The sequence below is a fragment of the Castor canadensis genome, chromosome 12, assembly GCF_047511655.1.
Source record: "Castor canadensis chromosome 12, mCasCan1.hap1v2, whole genome shotgun sequence".
NCBI classification, from domain to species: Eukaryota; Metazoa; Chordata; class Mammalia; order Rodentia; family Castoridae; genus Castor; species Castor canadensis.
In genome coordinates this window covers 37,388,677-37,415,576 of record NC_133397.1, presented here as the reverse complement: position 1 = coordinate 37,415,576, position 26,900 = coordinate 37,388,677, and the positions used below count along the sequence as shown (strand labels likewise).

Sequence of the window (26,900 nt, the reverse complement as noted above, 5' to 3'; positions counted from 1 at the left end):
AAGAAAAGTAAATAAAATGACAACCTGCAAAATGGGACATTTATAAATCTTAAATCTGACAAAAGATTTGTGTCTAAATAGTATATATAAAGGATTTTTACAGCTCACTAACAAAAGGGCATAGCTAAATTTAAAAATGGACAAAGAATCTGAATAGAAATTTTTCCAAAGAAGATGCGTAAATGAATAATAAAGACTTGAAAAGATGCTTAGCATCATTAGCCTTTAGGGACATACAGATCAAAGACGCAATGAGGAGGTACTTCATACTCAGCAGCTTGGCCATGATAATAAAAAAACTCAGAATTTCAGATGTTGCTGAGGGTATGAAGAAAATGGAACCGTCATACAATGCAGGTGTAAGGGGTGGTGATACTGACATTCAGTCCACAACAGGTATACTCCCAGAAGTATGAAAACACATGCCTCAGCAAAAACTTTACAACTATAAAATTTTAAACTGTACAAGAATCTTTACAGCAGTATTGATACTAGCCAAAGAGTGGAAACAATCTATATGTTCATCAGTTAATGAATGGATAAGTAAAAATGTGGTACGTCTATGCAATGGACAATTGTTCAGCCATAAGAAAGAGTGAAGTAATTGATAATGTGCTGTAGCATGGATAAGTATCAGGCCAAGTGAAAGTAGCCAGTCACAAAAGAACTTTGGTTGTATAATTCCTTTTATATGACGTATCCAGAATATACAAACAAAAAATATAGGTTAGTGATTGCCTAGGGCAGAAGAAGGGCAGAAGTGCAGGAAGGGAAGTGACTGCTAATAGGTAAAGGTTTTTTGAGAGACAGTGAAAATGTTCTACAATTGTAGTGATGTTTGCAACTTAGCTCTGACTTTCCTAAGGACCATTAACTTGTATACTTTAAATGTATGAATTGGAAGGTATGCTCATTATATCTCAATAAAGCTAGCCATATAGCCCACATCACACAGGCCTGGGGTTTGATACCCAGCTAGAGGATGTCAAGGAGGAATGGTGTAGAGTGAATGCCAGGCAGTCAGGGAAAATTACTTCTCCATTCTTTAGTTAGTGTCTATGACTAGAAATGGGTAAAGGGCTGGAGAACCTCGAAAAATCTTTCTGATTCAAAACCTGAAAATAAAGTTCACTTGAGTGTTTTCATGTGAACTGTTTTGCTGTTCTCAAATTTATAAATGTGTTTTAAAACTGGCATTATTTCTGTTTTCTCTTTGTTTTTTTCTAGTTATCAAATGCTTGATGGAACATCTTGAGGAAGAAGTATCTCAGGCTGAGAATTCTCTGCTTCAGGCAGCAGCAGCATTCCCAATGTATGGGAGAGTCCACTGTATAACAGGAATGTTGCAGAAGTTACCTCTGAAGTAAGAACATCCACAGCTATCTCTTGTCTCAGAAATACACTCATGTCTGAACTTTACCCACTATTGGAATGTGTTGGGGAAGGAATGTTGGTTGTTGCCTTAAAGAGAATTGAAAATTTGATTTAAAAATCTGCCTGTATATATACATTTTTAATGCCTCAATATTTCATGTATTGCAGCTTTAAAATGAAATTCTTTCAACTTTTCTTATTTGTTAATTTCTGTTTTCAAAATGTGGTTTTGGTTTTAGTATAAATGTTCCTAATGTCCTGTTGCAGCAGCCTGCAGTTGGTGAGCGAGTGGAGACCTGTGGTAGAGAAGCTCTTGCTGCTTTCTTACAGGCTTTCGACAGTGGTGTCTCCAGTCATTCAGAGCTCCTCCCCCGAGGGCCTCATCCCCATGGACACTGATTCAGGTCAGCAGACAAGGAAGGCTACCATGCTATCATTTGATTATTCATTCACTCTTTCTTTCTCTCCTAATCTTTTCTTTGGACAGTTATAAAAGCTAAATTGAAATGGAAGAAATTATTATTTTTTTGTGATTATTCTGCCCTTTTATTAGTAATGTTTTTAACTATTAAAAAAATAGCTGCCCCCTTTATACCCCGCAAACCAGGTGGTGAGCAAGGTGTTTTTCTTCTCCAGGGAAAATTGGATTTTATAGTATTGTTATTTCAAATCACAGACTGCAAGCTTGTTTTTGGGAGAGTAGGCAGGGTGGGCAGAGATGGGCAGCTGATGGAATGGTCAGAGAGAATAAGTTGCTAGGAATTTGGAACAAATTCCAAATTTTTGAAACACAAAGAACATTTGATGGAAAGAAATGGGAAGAGATAGTTCACATGCTCAAAGTTGAATTCATGAATTTTCATTTGCTTTTCTTCTTTCAGTCTCTTCCTCTATGTGCATGTTCCTACCATACAGATCTCTTTTTGCAAGTCAGGAACCTATGACTGCTTGACATTCTTTCCCTGGCTCCTTGTATCCAGCTCATCTCCACATTCTTTCAATGTTACCCATAAACATCTCATAAATCTTTTTCCTTTTTATCTGTAGCTTCTCACTTTCTCCAGACAGTTTTCCACTTTTGCCTAAACCAATCCAGAGCCCTCTCAGCTGATTTCCCTGCATCTATTCCTATCTCTTTCCAATTCCTTCTTGCTAAGTCCAAAATAATTTTTTTAATCATACAATTTATCATGTTACACATAATCTTTGCTTAACCTTTGTGCCTCATTCCAGTCTAACCCCCCTTGCTTAGAGTACTTTAGTGACCTTGGACTAAGTCCTGTAATGGTTTGACTTCTGCTTCCTCTCCAGCCTGCTTCTTACTGCTGTCCTTCTCCTAAGGGACTTTTCCTTCGTTGAACTGTAATTTAACAGGGATGTTGTCTGTTTCTCCCTCCCCTCCTTACACACCCCTGTATACTTCTTAGCTCAGTGCGGGTAGAAATAGATACACAATAAATATTTGTTGTTAACAAATCAATGGACCAACAGTTATCAGAAGGACAGGAACCAAGCTCAGTGTATGGGATGTCCCGGGTGGCACATACCTGAACTATATAGGCTCGAAGATTTTAGCCGTTAAAGGTGTGCACAAACATGGAGTACACCTTTGAGCACATGGAAGTAAATTTACATTTAGTGTTGAAATACAGTTTTTGAATGCATTTCAAAGTGCAAATGAGAGTTCTGTATTAAGAACACTTTTGAGTGTATCATGAACATACACTGAAATACCTTGTGCTGATAATTAAAGTAACTTGGAGCAGTGTTTTACTCAGAAAATGTTAGGTTTTGTTCTTTACTAAAAGATAAGTTGTAAGGTTAGTGATAGTTCTTGATACTAAGAGAGTTATTCATTCAGATTAATATTAGCCTAAATGTCAAATTTTGATGTTTTAGTTTCCATACATAGTGCGTGGGAATAAGGAACATGCAATCTTATAGCTAATACTTGAATCAGGCAAGTACTGGTATGTTCTGGATAAGAGATCTTGAATATTTTATTCACCTCTCTTGTAGGTAGTACCTTTAGATTATGCTATTTGTTATTGAAGAGCTTTAAAATATCACTTGGTCTCAGAAACTGTCTCACAGGTTTTCTTTAATTTTGCCTTTTCTTTTTTCCATCTTCATTTTTCCTACTTTTCCCATTATTATTGGTGGTGCATTTTGAATTCCCTGGGGGGAAGAAAAAAGCCTCACCTAAAAGCAGTGAGATAAATGGATAGAAATTTTATTCTAATCTTTTATTTTCCTGGTCTTTGCATGGTTTCTTTTTTGTGCCAGAGTTACTTTTTTTGTGGCTATTGAAATTTGTTTGTTTGTGGCAAAATTTCAGGGAGGCAACAGACGAGCATAAGATACTGGTTTCTTCCCTCCCTCTCTTCCTTCCATTGGGAATAGAACCCAGCATTTCATGCTTCCTAGGCAAGTGCTCTAACACTGAGTTACATCCCTAGTCCAAGATTTTGGTGGAGTCATCATGATAGCACATTGACTCTTTGCATTTTCAGTAGTGCCTAAAATGTAACTATAAAAATAGGTGTGCAAACAATACCTGTTCTTTGAATTTTAATTGATTTCACATGATTATCTGTTGATATTTAAAAAACAAAAATCAGAACCTGGCTATTATCAAGCCATCCTTACATTCCTTTAGCCCATATTTCTGAACCTCTGCCATGAGCCAGTTTCTGTTCTAGGCACTGGTGACTCAACAGTGAATAAAGTGCTGCCTTCACAAGCTTACACTTTGTAATCTAGTCAGTGCCAGGAGAATAAAAATGAAGTTTAATATAATACTGGGACTGTAGTTCATACTGAGAAAGCAGCATATTATATTTCAAAAACAAATATGGACTCTTTTTGATATTCTTGTGTTACAAAGGTTGTTTGGTTGCTGGCTTTTTAAAAAAATCTTTTGTTATCTTTTAACCTTGGCAACTTATAGATAGGAAAACAACCTTTTAAAACAAGAAGTTTATAGTATTTCTTTTACATGATTAAGCATCATATTTGCAATTCTTAGAGATAATACTAAGAAAAACAATGTAAATGAGATGGTAGCCTCAGTCTTATGGACAGTTCTAGTTGTGTTTTTTTGTCATATTTTCAGTTTCATATGTTAAAAGTATACTTAAATGTAATGAAGACCCTATATAAACAATTTTCACGTTATCCACCCTGAGAGTCCCTTCTAATATAGCTGATTATCAAATGTTGGAAATGATTTTGAGGGAAATCTGCATGTGATGTGGAATTGGGGTTCATGTACTCTCATCTCCCTCCCTCAGAGTCAGCAAGCCGCTTACAGGTGATTCTCAATGAGATTCAGCCACGAGATACTAATGATTTCTTCAACCAAGCCAAAATATTAAAAGAATGTGACAGCTTTGATTTGGAGGACTTGAATGCTAGTGTGTCAAATATTGATACTTCTGCAGAAATCAAAGGTAATACATGTAGAACTGATACTGTAATCAGTGTTCTTTTTAGTGTGTGTGTGTGGTGCTAGGGATCAAACCCAGAGCCTTGAGCATGCTACACTACTGCCTTTCCATTGAGTTACACCCCAAACTGTGTTTAAGTAACAGTAAAATATGCAGAATGTCCCTTTTATATAATAAATGAGAGGGTGGAGATCTGTACAGACCATTTCTAGAAACTGAAGGGTTTTTTTAATTTTTTTTTTTTTTTTAATAATTTGGTTTTAAGGATGAATTTATAAGACTTTTACCAGAAATTAATGTGCCTCAGTGCTACAACCAAAAGCTTTTGAGCACTAAAACCTGCTTTGACAGCCCAGGTGATACAAGAGCAATGATGCGAGATGAATCTGGTCTGGATGGGCAGCAATTCCCTCTCCCCGCAGTTTGGTTCTTTGTCTTCTGCTGGGGGTGTTCTGAAAGTCAAGCAACCTTTTAAAGAAAACCTGAATTATTCAGCAAAATGTGATCTGCTTTGTTGCACCAAGCCTTCAGAATTATTCTTTTCAACTTGTTTTACCATTAATTGTTATAATTGAATTTTCTGTAATGCTATAAAAAATATCAGAAGTAGTAATTTCTTAGTGGTTTAGTACATGTTTTGCATTCTCCACTAGATGGAGATAACGGCTTGTAAAAAATTCCCTTTGCAATTATACTTTTAACATTACAAAAATAACATTAATACTTATTGTAACAGTTTTGAAGAACATAATGATAAATATTCAAGAAAAAGCAAAGAGGGATGGGCAAAAAATTGTAGATTAAAGTTGTTTTCCATTTCTTCACCAGTCTCACTTTCCTCTTTAGTGTATACCTTTTATACCGATGGTGTGTATTTTTGTGTATGTAATTTATCCTTTTAGTGGCATTTAAAAAAAATGGGATTACAGTATAACTATTATTTTGTTAACTTTCCTTTTTAATTTAATAGTTTGCTTTGGATTTTTTTTGCTGCTACTAAAATATTCCTAAAACTAGAATAGGGAAATAAATAAGGGTAATTGTAGCTTAATGGCCATGTGATTTAAATATATTTTGAGAGAAAATTTGTATTTTCTTTTGATTTAAAACATTCTGTTCTAGCTGGGTGTGGTGGCACATTCTATAATCCCAGCACTCAGGAGACTGGGGAGGAGGGTTGTGAATTTGAGTCCAGCCTGGGTTACATGTGAGACCCTGTCTCAGAAACAAAACAAAACAAAACAAACCCCCCAAAACAAAAAAAGAAAAAGCTCTGTTCTTCTCCTTAATTAATATAAAGTCCTCCTTGCTGAAATAATTAAGTACATTTACTGTCGTCAACCTTGTAGTACTTTATGGATGACAGAGAGGCAGAGAGAGTTCATTTCATTAATTTCCAAAGGTTAAACTTAGTTTTGAAGCAGTGTTATATTTTAAAATTTATTTTGAAAATAGCAAATTAAAAAAGTAGCATGATTTCCCCCTTATAGCACATGCTTTACAAATGTTTTCTCTTGACTAAATAGAACACATGACAAATTGGTTTGTTCAAGCAGATTATTTGCAGGAAAATTATGAATAAGCTTGTTGTAAGAACCCTGGGATGTGAGTAATCGAGTGTCTTATGTTGCAATAGTTTTCTTTCTTTTTTTTTTTTTTTTTAAGGTAAAGAGGGAAAAACATGTGATGTAACTGCTCAGATGGTGCTAGTATGTTGTTGGAGAAGTATGAAGGAAGTGGCTTTACTTTTAGGCACTCTGTGCCAGCTTCTACCTGTGCGGTCTGTGCCAGAATCTTCTGATGGATTATTAACAGTGGAGCAGGTAAGGTAGAAGTTTATTCCACCAGGCATAAGTGTTGATTAAGGCATAAATCATAAGCTTTTATTTGTAGCTCAACTTAAAAAGTTTTGAGGTTTTCTTGAATAAAATTTCACATATCTCAACTGAAAAAAAAAAGATATATTTTAAGATATTAGACCTTGCAATACATTTCAAAACTATGGCATTTTAATGAATATTTTATTTAAGTGACTATAGATTTCACCTCATTTTAACTGCAATATTATTTAAATTTTTATTTCTCTAATATACATAAACTTAAATTTTTGCTGAAATTGTCTATTTAGTATAACTCCACAAATCTCTTAAATTTTTCAAAGGAATAATAAAGTAACATATTTGTAGATTATAGATCTCATGTTTCCCAGTACTTTGATAATAAAGTTGTAGTCACTTTTGTGTTTTTGGCTGACTTTTATTTTAAGACCACAAAGTTAGTTTACCATCTGGGACTGTTCAAGGGTCTTGAGTGTAGTGTTTACAAGAAATTAGCTTACCACAACCATTTCATTTGTAAATATTTTAGATTTATTAGATTTCTGTTTTTAATTGATTCCCTCTTCCTCTCCATATGGTTTCAACAAATCCATTTCCCACAGTTTTCCAGCAAAGATATATAACATGTACTTTCATTTTTAACCTTTTTTCAAATAAAGCCAATTTTTTCCATAGGGTATTACAACATTGAAGAACAAAACAAATATTGTAGTATGCTAATGCTGATTATTTCGATAATAACCACGTGACTGTTTCCATGGAAATAATGCTAATATTTTTATTCTCACACTCTGTGGCCCATGCTCACATCTGGTTAACAGCTGGGCCTGTGATGTTGCAAGGCCTAAGAAACGAGACAGGCAAAGGCTAATAGCAGCACTCTGGGCATCATTATGTTCCTTATGCTCTTCCAAATCAAACAGGCGTTAGTGTCCTTGAGTTACTTGCAGTCATTGCTGATGACTAGCTGTAGTGCCAATGCCAACATCTTTGCTTGGGAATCCAGTTATGATTAATGATTACCTCACTGATTTTCACCATCTTGCTATGAAGTAAACATCTGCTAAAATCCCTTGACTTCTCAGTTTCTCTTTTCAAGGACAACTTAAAGCCTGTAGGTTTTTTTTTTTTTTTTTGAGTTGTTTGATAGTGTTTAGAAACAAACTGAGGGGCACTATTTTTGCTTTTACTGTAACTGAGAAAGACTTGAAAGCTTCCTGTGAAAATTATTTTATCTTGACACATTTTACTGAAAGTTTATGGTTTAATGAATTTAGTTTATATGGAATAACCATGATAAAATGGGAATTAATGTAAGATAGAAGCGATGTCTGTTAAAAAACAGAAGCTGTAATAACAAATGGACAGCCTCTTATAAAACCAAAGAATTCTTCTAGTGGCTTTTTGCTTAAATAAAAGTAGAATTCTGACCATTAAAAAAAATTCAAAGAAACATTAATGTCCATTCTCATGAGGTACAATCATTCTTTCAATGTACTATTCATGTGGTAACCTGACATTTGTAGGTGTGGGAAGACATGGCTGCTGAATGAAGAATCGGAAGTATGTGTGATGGCTCTGTTATAACATTGAAATACTGTTTGCTATGGAAAACATTATTCTTGATTTTCTGACTTTAAAAAAAATATGCCCCTGGTTTAGGAGCATTTAGCCAATGAAAATCCAGAGTCACTCAGAAATTGTATTACTACAAGATTTCTGCTTTTGAACATAAAATTTAAAACATAAAACTTAACTCCTTTGTAAAAATAAAATTCATTTGTTTTTGAGACAGGATCTCACTTTGTAGCACAGGCTGGCCTTGAACTCTGGATCCAAGTGCCCCGGCTCCTGAGTATGCCAATACGCCCAGCTCAGAATTCTCCTTGCTTAAATTAAAAATATTCCCATGTACTTAATACTTTGAAGAATTAAAATTTAAATGATAGAACAATGTAACTTATATTGGAATGGCTGGGCCACACCTAAGCTACTCCCTCCCTTCCCAGGGCATCTTTGCCCTGGCAAAGGTAGATCTTTTGTCTGGTGGCAAAACTAATAATTTAAGTCAGCCCCTTAGGTGAATGTGACAACATCAGACCTAGAGACAAGGAGGCAACCAAGTGACTTGCTTATAGAATTCCATCCTGTTTATGTGGAGAATGTGAAACTTGGGTTTTGCATTCTCAATAATACTAACTTTCAGTGGATGGAGGGAGCTGGTCCATACACTCTGAAATGTTGACATGTAGCCTGATTCTTCTCTTCACTCATCTTTACTTTTGTCAAAGTAATACAGTATTATTATAATTCGAAATGGCTTGGGTGTAGAGATAGGGAAAGTTTCTTTCGTAGTCCAGTTACAGAAAGTGAGGTTACAGTTTGGGGATTTTTCTTGCTGTATGGAGAGAAGAACTGGTGCTTGTTTGTAGTTCTGAGTTTTCAGTGCTATATTCTCAAACTGTTAGAGCTGGGAGGATCATACACATGATGTTCTCCAGCTACCTCCGACAAGAGGAAACTGAAGCCCCTGTGTATTTCCTGGTTCGCCCAAGATCAAAAAGCTGGTTCATGGCAGTTCTGGGCCAAGAACCCAATTCTTTCCTTCCTAGCCTGTGTTCACTTGTCACAGTGCTGCCTTTGTTCTAAGTAGCTCATTTAATTTTTCTTTTAAGTTGAATTTTCCATTTTTCCAATACCTATGCAACTTTTTGCAAGCAACAGTACAGTAAGATAACTCACTACTGAACTTTTTAGCAAATGATCTTTTCCTTAGATCACTTCTTGTGAAGCAGTATGCTCTCACTGGCTTCTCCAAGTGAAAAATGTGTTCATTCAGTAGCACGTCTGACTTTCCTCCTGCACTGTAATCATGGAATGAAAGGTTCTTTCATAATGTCCCTTACAAGAGGCAGAGATAAAACCAGCTTTGAGGAATGTAAGTTGAGATCTTTCAACAGTGAGCAGTGCATACAGCCTTATCATATAGCTTCCTGACTAGTTGGTGTGTGTGGCTCGATGTTTTGCTGATAGACTTTTGCTTGATACATTTTGTTCATCCTCTTTCCATGGGATATCTGAAACCTAGTGCCTACTACTTTTTAGAAAAAACTTCCTCTATGTAGAGTTTCAACTTATGTTTATCTGTGTCCTCTAATATTTCTAAAAAGAAGCTTCTGGGAAAATATTTCATACTTGCATTCCCCCTTCTAGGCAATTATTGCCATAGAAATCACATGAGTAAAAATAATTGCCAAGTATTAGAAAAACTCGTACTTTAGATTTTGTTGTAACTGGGTTCATATGGAAAATTTCCCTCCTTGTCTTTATTGATTAGATTTGGTAATAGGCTACCAATGTAAGATATATATTTATTAGCATTTATCAGTCTTAAAATATTTTATTTCACCAAATTATAGGTTGTAGAAATTATAAGTACATTGAGTTGTATTGAATGGAAATTACCATTTTTAAGCTTTAAAGTGATATTGCTCATAAAGGCACATCATTTAGTCATCTGTTGATTGCCTTACTATACAGGTATTATGAGAACATAAAGAAGAATAAATAATACTTAGTTTTCTGACCTCAAGTTGCTTAGAAGAGACATGAGATGGAAATTCATGTTAAAAAACCACCAAAGGGAAATAGTTAAAATGGCTCATGGTTAAGAATTTGTTAGAAAGCAAAGAGTAAACATTCTGGTAATATGATGTCTGAACACCAGGAGACTCTTACTTTTGTTATTCCCCAAGAGAACAATGCTTGCATTTTGAAGAAATCCCAACTGTTATTAGGAAATTGCTATAATAGAGAATGTACAGTTTTAAAACATTATTTTTCTGGAGTATAAACTTTTGCTAATGAGCCAATAAAGAAATGAGCAATTGAACTAAACAGAACTTTTTCAAAAGCAGAAACTCAAATGGCCAAAAACACATGAAAAAATGCTCACCATCTCTGGCCATAAAGGAAATGCAAATCAAAACCACACTAAGATTCCACCTCACCCCTGTTATAATAGCTATCATCAAAAACACCACCACCAACAGGTGTTGGCGCGGATGTGGGGAAAAAGGAACCCTCATACACTGCTGGTGGGAATGCAAGCTAGTGCACCACTCTGGAAAACAACATAGAGGCTTCTTAAAAAACTAAGCGTAGAGCTGCCATATGATCCAGCAATCCCATTCCTGGGGATATACCCAAAGGAATGCAACTCAGGTTACTCTATAGGCATCTGCGCAACCCTGTTTATTACAGCGTTATTCACAATAGCCAAGTTATGGAAACAGCCAAGATGCCCCACTACTGACAAATGGATCAAGAAAATGTGGTATCTATACACAATGGAATTTTGCTCAGTCATGAAGAAGAATGAAATCTTATCAATCCCAAGTAAATAAATGGAACTAGAGAACATCATCTTTAGCGAGGTAGCCAGGCTTGGAAGACCAAAAATCATGTTCTCCATCATATGCGGACTTTAGATCTAGGGCAAAGGCAGTAATGTTGTTGGAGTTGGATCACATGCTAAGGGGAGAGCACATACAGGAGGAACGGGGATAGGTAGGAAACCCAAAACTTGAAAGTGTTTGATGTCCCCACTGCAGAGGAGCTAATTCAGTAACCTTCAAACGACAGAGTTCAGTATGGGAAGGTGACTGGGAAGTAGTGAAGAGATCAGGTAGAGATGAATCAGTTCGGGTTTAATACACTTGTGCGTGGAAGCAATGCTAGGAATCTCTCTGTATAGTTATCCTTACCTCAACTAGCAAAACCACTATGTCTTACTATTGCTCATGTCTTTTCTTCAACAAAATTGGAGAAAAGGACAGAACAGGTTCTGCTTGGAAGCGAGGAGGGTGCGGAGGAGAGGGAGGGGACGGGGGCGGGGGGCAAAGGGGCAGAAATGGCCCAAACAATGTATGCACGTATGAATAAATGAATAATGAGAAAAAAACACATTATTTTGCTGGAGTATAAACTTTTGCAGAATATCCCATTTAACTGAAGTTGAATTAGAAACTGCTAATTGTTGACATTAAGGTTATAAGAAGTGTTCCTGTGTTAAAGTGAGAAATTGAAGGAAGGGGATTAAGTCTTACTATTTTTAATATTAATTAAAACCAAAAGTAGACATTTATTGATTACTGCTCTTTGCCAGGTACTCTGCTAAATGCTTACATGCATAATTTCACCTGTTTCTCACAATAATCCTGTGAGGTAGGTTCTAGTTTTATTCCCTTTTCCTAGGTGAGGGAACTGCACTGATTAATTAGGTTGAATAAAGTAAGGTGGTGGAGGTTGGCTCCTGAATGCAGCCTTCTTGGCTCCAAAGTCCTATATCAGAACCACTGCACATGTCCTTTGTAGAACTGTCTCATCTTTACTTAAATCCTCGTGGGCTTACGTAGTTCATGAGTAGAATTAGCTTTATCTACTCTATTTACTACATTCATAAAAGTAAATTTTAGAAAAATACATTTCTATTTGTCCTTTAGTTTTATGTTCTAGATGAGCACTTAGCTCTTCTAATTTGTGTGTTGGTGAATTGTAGATGCCTGAAGACATGGCAGGTAGGTGTCTTTCCCTGTGGAATTTATACCCTGTAACTCCAAAAAGCATGTTGATACACCTATACAAGTAAGTTTTATGAGATATTAAAAGCAGGATATACTAAATTGAAAAAGATATTGACATTAATTTTAAATCCAGAAATCAGTCTTTTTAAAATTGCATTTTTACCTTCTCTTTCAAAAATCCTGAGATATATGTTATTTATATTAAAAAAATTGTAAAGATGTTATCCAAAAAGAAAGTTTTTGTGAATTTTAGTGACTCAGTGGCATTTAACGAGGGGCACTTGAGTTGAGTTTTTAGAGGACTTTTTCATTTTAAAAATTAAGTTTAAAAATTCTGTTTCTGATTCTGACTTGTTTTCATTGTAAGTAGTTTGAGTCAAATCTGTTCTCTTTAGTCTGATTATCCACTTGGAGGGTGTTATCAGGGTGCTTTTCTATCTCGCTGCTCACAGACCACATTGCCCTGCCCCCTCTTCCTCCCTTGGGAATTTGGGTGCATCCTTCCCTGTCTTTCGCTGTTTTCAAGCATGAAGTTTCTAGATCATTCATCCAGCTCTGGTAACCCAAACCTGTGCATGCCGTGTCCATTCATGTCTGTAGACCTAGCAGAGTATCTGGCAGGTGGCAGGTACTTAATAAATGTTCAGTTACAACAACCTCCTAGTCTCTTCTCATTTTCATTTCCTCCTCTATTTTGGTCAGCCTAGGTATACGTATCTGGTTGAATGTCTGGACATGAAGCCTTTTCTAATTCTAGTGCAGAGCATCCTGCTAATACTGTCACCAACATATGATTTTCTCTGCCAATCTGAACTGAAAGCCTACCCAGGACAAGACATCTTGTTTTCATCTTTTTTATCTACCTCAGCAGTAAATCTGGGGTGGGCTTTGGCAGGTACCAAAGAAGTACTTGTTGTTTGATTAATGGTAATTTTATATATTCTACAAAGGCAAAAATTCACAAGGCTGGTTATTATCTATGTGGTTTTGTTAGGAAGTTAAATGTGAAATGAAAAAGAAAAGCTGTCTACTCACTATTATTCTTAGAATGTCACTCTACTTTCTGAGGCCAGAATTACCTAGGACTAAGATCCACCTTTGAGAAAACCACCCATTATTGGGTCATACTTTCGAGATTCTTCATTTTACTATATGCCTTTTGGTTTAGGATACTTTGTAGAGAGTTAGAATAAAGGAACCAATGAAAATGATCTTGGCTTGATGAGGGGGTTGTGAACTATTTTACGTTCATAGAGAAGCATTTTGCCAATAACACAACTTCCTGAAATATTCTAGTATCTGTAACATTTTTGGGCAAAAGACCTAACTAAGGAAGAGAGACTGTCTCTTTAGCCTCTTTATATTTTCTCTGACTTGAAACACCTTTTAATAAAAGATCTTTTATTTTTCTAATTATAGAAGTGATGTTCATGACAAATTGCTAGCTGGTATTTCTTCTGGTGGAATTATTGAGGTTCTGATCTACTTGGGGGGTTGAGTTTAGATTTAGGTCTTGGTAATTTTCAAAATATACACTGAAATTACCATGTGAGGCTGAAATAAGACTTTATTATTGTGGCTTCTTTTTTTAAAGACAGGGTATCACCATGTAGCCCATGCTGGCTTTGAACTCATGATCTTTCTGTTGCATCCTCCAGAATGCTGGGATTGCAGGTGTGTGTCACAGGTGTACATGTGTGTGACTGTGACTTTTGACGATTAGTAGTATGTGACCTTTGAAAATATTAAAAGAATAACCTCGAGATAGGTGTATTGTCATATCTTTACAAAAAAACTTTTAGATGAAGGACATAACATATCCCTCTGGAATATTACAGTGCTATAATTTTTAAAAATCCATCAAATGACTACATTTCTGGTTCTTTGTTTAGTCTCATCAGATTCTTTGTCTACGTATAGACACTTGCTATGTTTCTATAATGAGATAGACTTTTTTTAAATTCATTTATTCACATGTGCATACATTGTTTGGGTCATTTCTCCCCCCTGTTCCCTGCTCCCCACCCTCTTCCCACTCCCCCTCTCACTTCCAGGCAGAACCTGTTCTGCCCTTATCTCTAATTTTGTTGAAGGGAAGACATAAGCATAATAAGAAAGACAAAGTGTTTTTGCTAGTTGAGTTAAGGGTTGCTACACAGAGAGATTCCTAGCATTGCTTCCATGTACAAATGTGTTACAACCCAAGTTGATTCATCTCTAACTGATCCTTACACTGGTTTCTGATCTCCTTCTCGTGTTGACCTCTATTGCTTTAAGGTTTCTGTGTTAGTTCCTCAGGAATGGGGACATCAGACACTTTCATGTTTTGGGTTTTCTACTTACTCCATGCCTCCTGTACGTGCTCTCCCCTTAGCATGTGACCCAAGTTCAACAACATTGCTGTATTTGCCCTAGATCTAAAGTCCGCATATGAGGGAGAACATACGATTTTTGGTCTTCTGAGCCTGGCTAACCTTGCTCAGAATGATGTTCTCTAGTTCCATCCATTTACTTTGAATGATAGGATTTCATTCTTCTTCATGGATGAGTAAAATTCCATTGTGTATAAATACCACATTTTCTTGATCCATTCGTCAGTAGTGGGGCATCTTGGTTGTTTCCATAACTTGGGTATTGTGAATAGCGCTGCAACATGGGTGTGCAGGTGCTTTTGGAATAGCCTGGGCTGCATTCCTTTGAGTACATCCCCAGGAGTGGGATTTCTGGACCATATGGTAGATCTATGTTTAGATTTTTAAGAAAGCCTCCAAATGTTTTTCCAGAGTGGTTGCACTAGCTTGCATTCCTACCAGCAGTGTACAAGGGTTCCTTTTCCCCACATCCTTGCCAACACCTATTGGTGGTATTTTTGATGATGGGTATTCTAACAGGGGTGAGGTGGAATCTTAGTGTGGTTTTGATTTGCATTTCCTTTATGGCTAGAGATGGTGAGCATTTTTCCATGTGTTGTTGGCCATTTCAGTTTTTTCTTTTGAGAAAGTTCCGTTTAGTTCACCTGCCCATTTCTTTATTGGTTCATTACTTTTGGGAGAATTTAGTTTTTTGAGTTCCCTATATATTCTGATTATCAGTCCTTTGTCTGATGTATAGCTGCAAATATTTGCTCCCACTCTGTGGGTGATCTCTTCAGTTTAGAGACCATTTCTTTTCTTGTACAGAAGCTTTTTAATTTTATGAAGTCCCATTTGTCCATTCTTTCTCTTAGTTGCTGGGCTGCTGGGGTTCTATTGAGGAAGTCCTTGCCTATACCTATTACTTCCAGAGTTGTTTCCTGCTCCTTCCTGTACTAACTTCAGAATTTCAGGTCTGATATTAAGGTCCTTGATCCATTTTGAGTTGATGCTAGTACAGAGTGATAAATAAGAATTGAGTTTCAGTTTCTTGCAGATGGATAACCACTTTTTTTTCCAGCAACATTTGTTGAAGAGGCTGTCTTTTCTCCATCATATATTTTTGGCACCTTTGTCAAAAATGAGGTGGGTATAGTTGTGTGGATTCATATCCAGGTACTCTGTTCTGTTCCACTGGTCTTCATTTCTGTTTTTATGCCAGTACCATGCTGTTTTTATTGCTATTGCTTTGTAATATAGTTTGAAGTTGGGTATTGTGATACCTCCAACGTTGTTCTTTTTGCTGCATATTGTCTTGGCTATTCACAGTCTCTTCTGTTTCCAAATGAACTTTAGGGTAGATTTTCCAATCTCTGTGATGAAAATCATTGGGATTTTGATGGGAATTGCATTAAACATGTAGATTGCTTTTGGTAGTATAGCCATTTTTACTATGTTGATTTTACCAGTCCAGAGCACAGAAGACCTTTCCATCTTTTGTAGTCTTCCTCGATCTCTTTCTTCAAGGGTTTATAGTTCTCCTTGTAGAGGTCATTCACATCCTTTGTTAAGTTTACTCATAGGTATTTGATTTTTTTTTGAGGCTATTGTAAATGGAATTGTTTCCATATATTCCTTCTTATTTTGTTCGTTGTTGGTATATAGAAAAGCTAATGATTTTTGTAAGTTGATTTTGTATCCTGCCACCTTGCTATAGCTGTTTATGGTGTCTAGGAGTTTTTGGGTAGAGTTTTTTGGGTCTTTAAGGTATAGGATCATATCATCTGAAAATAGGGATATTTTGACAGTTTCTTTACCTATTTATATTCCTTTTATTTCTTCTTCTTGCCTAATTGCTCTGGCTAGGAATTCCAGTACTATGTTGAATAGGAGTGGAGATAGGGCATCCTTGTCTAGTTCCTGATTTTAGAGGGAATGGTTTCAGTTTTTCTCCATTAAATATAATGCTGGCTGTAGGTTTGTCATATATAGCTTTTATAATGTTGAGGTCCTTTCCTTCTATTCCTAGTTTTCTTAGAGCTTTTATCATGAAGTGGTGTTGGTTCTTGTTGAAGGCTTTTTCTTTTATTTATTTATTTTTAATTAATTAATTAATTTTCTATTTTATCCATATGTGCATACAATGTTTGGGTCATTTCTCCTCCCTTCCACTATTCCCTCTCTTACCTCCCCTCCCTCTCCCCTCCTACCCCCTCACTGCCAGGCAGAAACTATTTTGCCCTTATCTTTAATTTTGTTGAAGAGAGAGTATAAGCTATATTAGGAAGGACCAAGGGTTTTTGCTAGTTGAGATAAGGATAGCTATATAGGGAGCTGACATGCATTGATTTCCTGTACATGTGTGTTACCTTCTAAATTAATTCTTCTGAAGCTAACCTTTTCTCTAGTTGCTGGTCCCCTTCTCCTATTGGCTTCTGTAACTTTAAAGTAAGTGGATTAGTTTCTCTGCATTGAGGGCAACAAATTCTGTCTAGTTTTTTGGATGTCCTACATATCCTCATACTTCCCTTGTGTGCTCTTGCTTTATCATGTGATCAAAGTCCAATCCCCTTGTTGTGTTTACCCTTGATCTAATGTCCGCATACGAGGGAGAACCTACGATTTTTGGTCTTTTGGGCCAGGCTAACCTCACTCAGAATGATGTTTTTCAGTTCTGTCTATTTACTTGCGAATGATAGGATTTCATTCTTCTTCATGGCTGCATAATTCCATTGTGTATAAATACCACATTTTCTTAATCCATTCGTCAATAATGGGGCATCTTGGCTGTTTCCATAACTTCGCTATTGTGAATAGCGCTGCAATAAACATGGGTGTGCAGGTGCCTCTGGAGTAACCTGAGTCAGATTCTTTTGGGTATATCCCCAAGAGTGATATTGCTGGATCATATGGTAGATTAATGTTTAGATTTTTAAGAAGCCTCCAAATTTTTTTCCAGAGTGGTTGTACTAGTTTGCATTCCCACCAACAGTGTAAAAGGGTTCCTTTTCCCCACATCCTCGCCAACACCTGTTGTTAGTGGTGTTGGTAATGATGGCTATTCTAATAGGAGTGAGGTGGAATCTTAGTGTGGTTTTAATTTGCATTTCCTTTATGGCTAGAGATGGTGAGCATTTTTTCATGTAATTTTTGGCCATTTGAATTTCTTCTTTTGAGAAAGTTCTGTTTAGTTCACTTGCCCATTTCTTTATTGGCTCATTAATTTTGGGAGAATTTAGTTTTTTAAGTTCCCTATATATTCTGGTTATCAGTCCTTTGTCTGATGTGTAGCTGGCAAATATTTTCTCCCACTCTGTGGGTGTTCTCTTCAGTTTAGAGACCATTTCTTTTGTTGAGCAGAAGCTTTTTAGTTTTATGAGGTCCCATTTATCCATGCTATCTCTTAGTTGCTGAGCTGCTGGGGTTCCATTGAGAAAGTTCTTGCCTATACCTATTAGTTCCAGAGTATTTCCTACTCTTTCCTGTACCAACTTTAGAGTTTGGGGTCTGATACTAAGAGCCTTGATTTATTTTGAGTTAATATTGGTATATGGTGATAAACATGGATCTAGTTTCAGTTTTTTGCAGACTGCTAACCAGTTTTCCCAGCAGTTTTTGTTGAAGAGGCTGCTATTTCTCCATCGTATATTTTTAGCGCCTTTGTCAAAGACAAGTTGGTTATAGTTGTGTGGCTTCATATCTGGGCCCTCTATTCTGTTCCACTGGTCTCGAAGGTTTTTTCTGCATCTATTGAGATGATCAAGTGGTTTTTGTCTTTGCTTCTATTAATGTGCTATATTACATTTATAGATTTGCATATGTTGAACCACCCCTGCATCCCTGGAATGAAGCCAACTTGGTCATGGTGGATGATCATTCTGATATGTTGTTGGATTTGGTTTGCCATTATTTTATTGAGGATTTTTGCATCGATGTTCATTAAGGAACTTTGCCTATAGTTCTCCTTTTTGGAGGTGTCTTTGTCTGGTTTTGGGATGAGAGTAATATTGGCTTCATAAAATAAGTTAGGCAGTGTTCCTTCCCTTTCTATTTCGTGAAACAGTTTAAGGAGGATTGGTATTAGTTCTTTGTTAAACATCTAATAGAATTCAGCAGAGAATCCATCAGGTCCTGGACTTTTCTTTTTTGGGAGACTCTTTATTGCTGCTTCAATTTCATTTTGTGTTATAGATCTATTTAGATGATTAATAGTCTCGGTTCAGTTTTGGATGGTTCATAAGTATCTGGAAATTTGTCCATTTTTTCAAGATTTTCAAATTTATTAGAATGTAGGTTCTCAAAGTAGTCTCTGATGATTCTCTGGATTTCTTTGGTGTTTGTTGTTAGTTTCCCCTTTTGTGTTTCTGATTTTACTGATTTGGGTTTTTTCTGTCCTCATTTTAGTCAGGTTTGCCAGGGGTCTGTCAGTCTTACTTATTTTTTTCAAAGAACCAGGTTTTTGTTTCATTGATTCTTTGTATGGTTTTTGTTGTTTCTATTTCATTGATTTCAGCCCTTATTTTTGTTATTTCTCTCTTTCTGCTTGTTTTGGGATTTGCTTGTTCTTGTTTTTCTAGGAGTTTGAGATACAGCATTAGGTCATTGATTGGTGATCTTTCTGACCTTTTAGTGTATGCACTCATGGCTATAAATTTTCCTCTTCGGACTGCCTTTGCTGTGTCCCATAGGTTCTGGTAGGTTGTGTTTTCATTTTCATTAACTTCCAGGAACCTTTTAATATCCTGTTTTCTTTCATCAATGACACTTTAATCATTGAGCAATGTGTTGTTCAGCTTCCAATGGTTTGCATGTTTTCCACTGTTGTTTTTGTTGTTGATTTCTAGTTTTATTGCCTTGTGATCAGGTAGAATGCATGGGGATTATTTCTATTTTCTTATATTTGCCGAGACTTACTTTGTGCCCTAAGATATCAGTTTTGGAGAAGGTTCCATGAGCTGCTAAGAATGTTTGTTATTGTAAGAAGTTGGATGAAATATTCTGTAGATACCAGCTAGGTCTATTTGATCTATGGTATGATTTAGTTCTAGAATTTTTTTTATTGTTTTTTGTTTGGATGACCTATGTATTTGTGATAGGGAGGTATTAAAGTCTCCCACTACCCTTGTGTTGGAGTCTATATATGTTTTTAGGTCCTTCAGAGTATGTTTGATGAAATTGGGTACACTGATATCGGGTGTATATAAGTTGATAATTGTTAGTTCCTTTTGGTGTATTTCCGTTTTTTATTAGTATGGAGTGTCCTTCTTTATCTTATTTGATTATTGTAAGTTTGAAGTCTACTTTGTCCAAGATAAGTATTGCTACCCTTGTCTATTTTCAGGGGCCATTAGTTTGGTAGATCTTCTTCCAGCCTTTCACCCTCAGCCAGTGCTTGTTTCTGTCAATGAGATAGGTCTCACATAAACAACAGATTGTTGGATCTTTCTTTTTTTAATCCAATTTGCCAAACAGTGTCTTTTGATGGGGGAATTAAGTCCGTTAACATTCAGTGTTAGTATTGATAGGTATGTGGTGATTCCTGTCATTTAGTTGTCTTTCTTGTTTAAGGGTTTGATTGCGTGCAGCTGAATCAATGTTTCTCTCTACTTTTTCTTGCCTTTTCTTCTCCTGTTGTTTGGTACTACCTGCCCCTTCATGGTTTTGTTTGCTTTCACTTTCTGTGTGCAGAATTCCTTGAAGAATCTTTTGTAGTGGTGGTTTGGTGGTCATATATTGTTTTAGTTTCTGCTTATCATGGAAGACTTTTATTGCTCTATCTATTTTGAATGATAGTTTTGCTGGGTAGAGTATCCTTGGGTTGAAGTTATTTTAATTCAATGCCCGGAAGACCTCACTCCATGCTCTTCTTGCTTTTAAGGTTTCTGTTGAGAAATCTGCTGTGATTTTGATGGGTTTACTTTGTATGTTATTTGTTTTTTCTCTCTTACAGCCTTCAATATTCTTTCTCTATTCTCTGTGTTTGCTGTTTTAATGATACTATGTCGTTGGGTAGTTCTATCTTGGTCAAGTCTGTTTGGTGTCCTGGAGGCTTCCTGTACCTGAATGGGCATAGTTTTCTCTAGATTTGGGAAATTTTCTGTTATTATTTTGTTGAATATATTATGAATCCCTTTGCTTGCACCTCTTCTCCTTCTTCAATGCCCATGATTCTCAGGTTTGGTCTTTTGATGGAGTCAGTGAGTTGTTGCATATTCCTTTCACAAGTCTTAAGTTGTCTGACTAATAGTTCTTCAGTTTTTCCTTTAATTACCATTTCATCTTCGAGTTCTGAGATTCTGTCTTCTGCTTGTTCTAGTCTGCTAGAGTGGCCTTCCATTTTTTTTTTTTTTTTTTTTTGCATTTCTGTTTCATTCTTTTTTCTGAGGTTTTCCATATCATGGGTTACTTTTCTTTAATATTGTCAATTTTCATCCTTAATTAATTTATCTTTCTGTTTGTGGTGTTCTCTGTTTCAACTTGGTGTTTGTTTAGGGCTTATATGATTTCATTTATTTGTTTTTGTGTTTTCTCATATTGTTTATTTTTGTTGTCTTAGAATTTCTTAAGTGCCTCTTTTACATTTTGGTTGACCATGTCTAGTATCATCTCTATGAAATTCTCATTGAGTACTTGCAGGATTTCTTCTTTCAGTATGTTCTTGTGGGCTTCGTTGGGTGCCTTGGTATCGTTTCTCCTTGTTTTGTTGTGGTCTGGATCTGGGTATCCGTTTTCTTCATTTCCTTCTGACTCCTGTACTAATTTATTTTGGCGGGGAGAATGGTTTCCATCCTTTTTTTGTGTTCCCATCATTCTGCTTGGTGCTGTTACTGTCCCTAGTCTATATGTAATTTATTATAGCTAACTTACAGTGGTAGAACTAACAAAGCCAAGAAAGAAGGAGAAAAAAGAAAAAGAAAAAGAAGGAAAAGAAAAAAAATGGAGAACCAAAGAAATCAACAGGGAGATATGGTGGACAATCCAACAGCAAACAAGACAAACAAACACTTAAAGAAAAGAGAGAAAAGAAAAAAGAAAAAAAAAAATCCTGGTTCAGGAACCATAGAATTTCAGTCTTAGTAGTTCGGGGTGTTACTTCTTTAGCATCCAGTTCTGTTTGTCTGCGTCTCCTAGGCAGGTTTGGAGCCGGCGTGTGGTGGTGTTGGAGTCCTCTTGTGGTGGCCGGTGGCTGGTGGGCTGGCGGGGTGGCGGCCTGGCAGGCTGGTGGGCCGGAGGCCTTGCGGGACTCAGGGGTGGAGGCCTGGTGGGTCAGTGAGTGGCGGCACAGTTGTTCTGCCGGGTGGAGGCCTGGCGTGCCTGCATGGCAGATGCCCAGCGGACAGCAGCGGCATGGGAGCCTGCTTGTTCTTTCAATTTATTGTGGTTTGGCAAAGCCTTCCATGGGCTAGGGGTTCAGGGTGGCAAAGTTTTAGCTCTCCCTCTTGCTTTACCTCAGCCAAGTATGTCTCAGCATCTCAGCAAGATTTCTAATTCATGGAGCTTCCGTAGTCTGTGTCTATGTCCCAGTCGCCATTTTTCTGAGATACACTTTGAATGTAGATACTTTCCTCTATTTAGAAGAGCTCAGATTAAACTGAGTTAGACTATATGCTGTGGATCTGTTCTGAGCTTTTCAGTTTATTAACTTATTTTAATACAACAACCTATGAGGTTAAGTATTATTATTATCCCAGGTTTATAGATGAGGAACATGAGACATTTTTTTTTACTTCTTATTGTGTTTATCATCTCTGATGTCTGCAGACCACTGATCTAGTCACTATCTTGAGGTAGAAGATGTTTCTAGGTAAGCAGATTTGAGCTATCTTGAGATAGCCTGTCTTTTCACCATACTGGAATCTGTGGTGACATATTTCAACAGATAAAAAAAGAGTGTTTTTAATCACTTTGGTCTCATTTTATACAAAACCTGGGTTTTCTAAAGCCAGTAGCCACTATATCTAATAGTATAAAGCCCAATTAGACTAACCAATTTGTGTTCAATTTTATATAGAACCACAAGATAGTTGTCAGTTACGTTTTCTTTAAAATTGCCGTATACTTACATGTATACGTATACATACATATATGCACATATACACACACATTACTTGTACATCTTTGGCAAACACTCTATAACTCACCTATATCCCCGGTCCTTTCATATTTTTTATTTGTCTAGTCTTGCATGGAGAAAGACATTATGTTAGAGAGTGATTCAGTGGCGTTATGGTGGGTTTCATGGTTTGGCTTGAAGTGGTAGTCTTTGTACTGAACCTTAAGTTGTAATTAACATTTGTAGATGTCTATTGTTTTAGTTGTAAACTTTTATTAGGATACATTCATTATGGGGGGGGGGATTCATAGTGACAATTCTGATTACACTTATATTGTACATTATTTACATTGCCCCCATCATCTCTCCCCTCAGCCCCCACCCCACCCCACTTAAAGCATTTGCAAGAGGTTTTTTAGAGATACACGTTTGTTAAAAGGTAATTATTGGGAGTTATTCATGGGCATAGACTTTCACTTTGGGAAGCTGAAAAAGTTCTGTAGTTGGATGATATTGATAATTATATAAGACTGTGTATGTATTTTATGCCACCAAACTATACATTTTAAAATGATAAAAATTAAATTTTGCCATGGATATTTTACCACAATAAAAATAGAAAAAAATTTAAGGAGAAAATATAATTCTTTCTTTGAGCCCTATGTATGTGAGTATTGTTGCTTCTTGTGATTTTATGTTGGTGTTGAATGACATGAATTAATGGCACACAGTAAGGTTTGTGAATCTGGTGTAGGGAGGCAGTTTAGTGTAGGTTCGGATGGCTGATTCTAGAGACAGACTGCCTGGTTTCTTGTCCGGCCCCTCTGCTTACTTGCTAGGGAACCTTGGAAGGAATGTTACTTAGCCTTTCTGGGAGTGGAGACAATAGTACTAGTGACTTCATGCAACTTGTTATGAAGCTTAAATGCAATATAAAAATGCTTAAAATACTACCTGTCACATAATGCTAATCGGATGGACACCTAGACAGAATTTCTAAATGACATTAATGATTTAAATGTATCTGTAAATGTAAGCATAAATTGAACATTTGTTTCGTATTTTTTATTAAAGGTAAAAGAAATAGGAGAATACTTTAAACAACACCTTTTACAGTCCAGGCACAGAGGAGCATTTGAACTGGCTTATACTGGTTTTGTGAAACTCACTGAAATACTAAACAGGTAAAACAAATATCCTTTTGTGTAGATTTTTAAGAGAGTAAGTATATAAATCACGTGCTTGGATTAGAATTTAGTTGTTTCTTTTGATGTTGAAAAGAATAAAGACTTGGTTGGCTATAAAACTCTTGGAAGGAATGGTTTTCTTAGGTTTCATTATATGATTTACTACAGATGATTGAGTGAAATGTCCAAGTTGCTCTCTCATTGAAAGGTAATTTGAAGTGAACTCAAAGATTTTTCTAAAAATAGCTTTGAAATTACTGTTCTTTTCATTGAATGAAGTGAATGTTTTTTCTGTTTGAAAATAACTTGGCATTTGGAATGAAATAAGCCTAGAGTTTTTTGGATATGTATGTATGACAGACAAGAGAAAAACACTTAAGTATTCTGTTTTTTCCCCCATAATTTTACTTCATAGAAAAATCTTAAAATACTATCTAGTAGACCAAAGAAGTGTAAAATTTTTTTTTGCCCTTACCTGGGGAAAAAAAAAAAACTTCAAATATTTAGTCAAATGTATATTTTTTGACATTGTAGGTGCTGATAATTTCATTCAGATTTCTTTTAAAGGAATTGTGAGGAAACCTTAAATTACTTAATGACTAAGTGTTCATGGCAAGTGTTCTCTAAATAAAAGGTAGTATTTTCCAGGAAAACATTTCTTTTGCCTGGAAACTTTTTGAAATTAAGCAGCATTCTGCCAGCCTTGTAGCTTCAGCAAACATTTTATTTTGGGCTGTTAAGACATCTACTCCTTTACTATTTTTGAAACTTTTTTCCCCCAGTTCTGTGCAGAACATTTATAAAACATCTTGGTAGTTATGGGCTGCACAGAATACCTTTAAATGATCCTTTAAAAATGTCATGGACATTAAACTGCTGATCTTGAAAATATTTTGTTATCTTTTCAACTCTGTTTTCAGTGTCGACATAACTTATATTTTTCCACAGTGCTACCTACTCTATTCCTTTCAATCAATTAACCAATATATGTTGAATATTAGTTGTGTACTTTGCATGGATTGGAGAATATAATAGTTCTTTATGAGACATGATTTCTGTTACTAAAGAGCTTATGGTTTAGTTTGGGAAATAGAGATGAAATCCAAAATAATTAACAAAAGGCATGTCATGGGCCTTGACTGGTCAGAACATACACTGATTGTAAGCACCCATCATCACTGTACATGTGAATGTGTGTTGGTGGAATACGAGCCTGGAAAGTAAGATCAACATACTTGAACAAGATGAAATTACCAAATTTTGGGTGAAATTGAAAACTTTTGTAGGAACAGCAGAGAGAGGAAAGCAGCAGGGGTAGGCTGGTAGATATTTAATGGAGGAGGTAAAATCTGTGTCCACACATGAGTAAAGGGGAGAAGAAAGAGGAAAGTATTGTGAGTAAATGCTCCTAGACTGTCACGTTAGTAAACAGTCTTCCTGTTGTGCTACTGGTGTGTCTATAGGGTTAGTAGGAAATAACATACAACTGGATACATTGAAACCAAATTATGGAGTACCTTAAAAATAGATTTGGAAGTATTAGGTTAGAATAATTGTAATCATGGACTATAATGGGAGGAGCCAGAATTCAGTTAGTTGTAACAATCTATAAATCTAAGGTGATAAAAGTTTCCTTTATGAGGATGGCTCAGGGGATAGACACAAAAATGTGATGTTTCAGTTAACATTAGCTTTCATGTAGTAACAAATCCACATAAGATGTATTAACTAATTAGAAGTAAGGCTTTGGATACATTTATTACATTTCATGATTTTATGTGCTAGGGCAGGGCTCAGCTGGGCGATTCTACTCTCCAAATGTTTAATTAGTTTGGTTGGCAGATGAACTGGTTAGGAGGGAGCTATTTAGCTGTGGTCTCATTTCTGGCACCTTGGTGGGGATAGCAAGAAAACTGGACCTGGTTGGGACTTCTTGTGGCCTCTCCTCAGCATGTGAGTCTTGAGGTAGCTAAGTTCTTAATACGGCAGTGGGCTTCCCCCAGAGGGAGTAATCCAAGAGAAGTAGGCAGAACCTAGATGATCTTTTAGGACTTAGCCTAGGAAGTCTCAGAGAATTGCTTCAAGTCACATTCTTTTGGTTATAAGTGAGTCTTTGTGTGAGACTGAATTCAGTCCAACTTTTGTTGGCAAAGTGGCAAGATCATATTTTAGAAATATATGTGCATATTTGATATTGTGGTGGCTATCTTTGAAAAATGAATCTGCCACATGATCCTATTGTGTGTGAATTATGGAGGTTACCAGAGTGATTGCTCCTCTGGTTTTAAGTTCTAATGAGCAGAAAAGTGTGATTCATGTTACCAATGCCAGGGAAACTTTGGCTTTGTTTCCATGAAAAGAGGTCATTGGTTTGATTAAGATGCGTAAGCTTGTTATGTATATATTGAGTGTAAGATAGTGATGGCATATTCTGGTGGAAATATTTAAACAGCAGTTGAAGTAGGAGATTAGTTTAGGTGATATATCAGAAACAAAGATGTAGATTTGTGTGTTATCTCCATAAGCATCAATATTAGTATGATTGAAGTTTTTAGGGGAGAGCAGAAAAGGAGAAAATAACAGAGGATCTAGGACAAAGGCTTTTGAGCCACTGTGTAATGGTGCAGTGGAAGGCATTCCTGGTAAATAGAATAGGGAGACTGGGGGAAGGCCCAGTACCTGGTATTTCAGCCATCCCTAATCTACTTTAAAGCACTTATGGCTGTCACTATTGGCTTTGACCAATCTGTTATGAGTTCTTGGGTATTGCTTCCAAACTACGTGGTTCTTGATTCTGTTGGAGACATTTCATATCTGCTGAACAGAACATCTTTACAGAGTGTGTGGCTTTCTTTTGTTTGGATTTTTTTTTTTTTAAAGAAAATTTGTTTCTTTTGGAGTCTTTTCTGAAAGTGTTTTATAAGCTCATAAGTTATGAAAAACTTGTTTAGTGTGCAATAAAAGAATCTGGGTGATCACAACAAATCCACAGAAATTGAGACCAACTGCTGGCTGCCTCTTGAACTACAGCTATATTGAGGAAAGAAGCATTTAGAGCAATTA

At 36.3% G+C, this 26,900-nt stretch overlaps 1 protein-coding gene across 9 annotated transcripts in view; it reads left to right on the top strand.

The window, feature by feature from the left end:
• Positions 1–26,900, top strand: part of Thada (THADA armadillo repeat containing) — a 321,031-nt gene that overhangs the window by 37,315 nt on the left and 256,816 nt on the right. For 7 of the 9 annotated variants that reach the window (XR_012439673.1, XM_074049582.1, XM_074049583.1 and 4 more), the window contains exons 19-23: positions 1,228–1,363; positions 1,642–1,778; positions 4,668–4,826; positions 6,489–6,646; positions 23,725–23,834. Coding sequence is in view for 8 of the 9 variants with exons in the window: in XM_074049582.1 (XP_073905683.1) it covers positions 1,228–1,363; positions 1,642–1,778; positions 4,668–4,826; positions 6,489–6,646; positions 23,725–23,834 (700 nt within the window). In the remaining variant the exon portion in view is untranslated. The remainder of the gene's footprint in view (positions 1–1,227; positions 1,364–1,641; positions 1,779–4,667; positions 4,827–6,488; positions 6,647–23,724; positions 23,835–26,900) is intronic. The other 2 variants (XM_074049587.1, XM_074049581.1) reach the window with 1 other exon arrangement.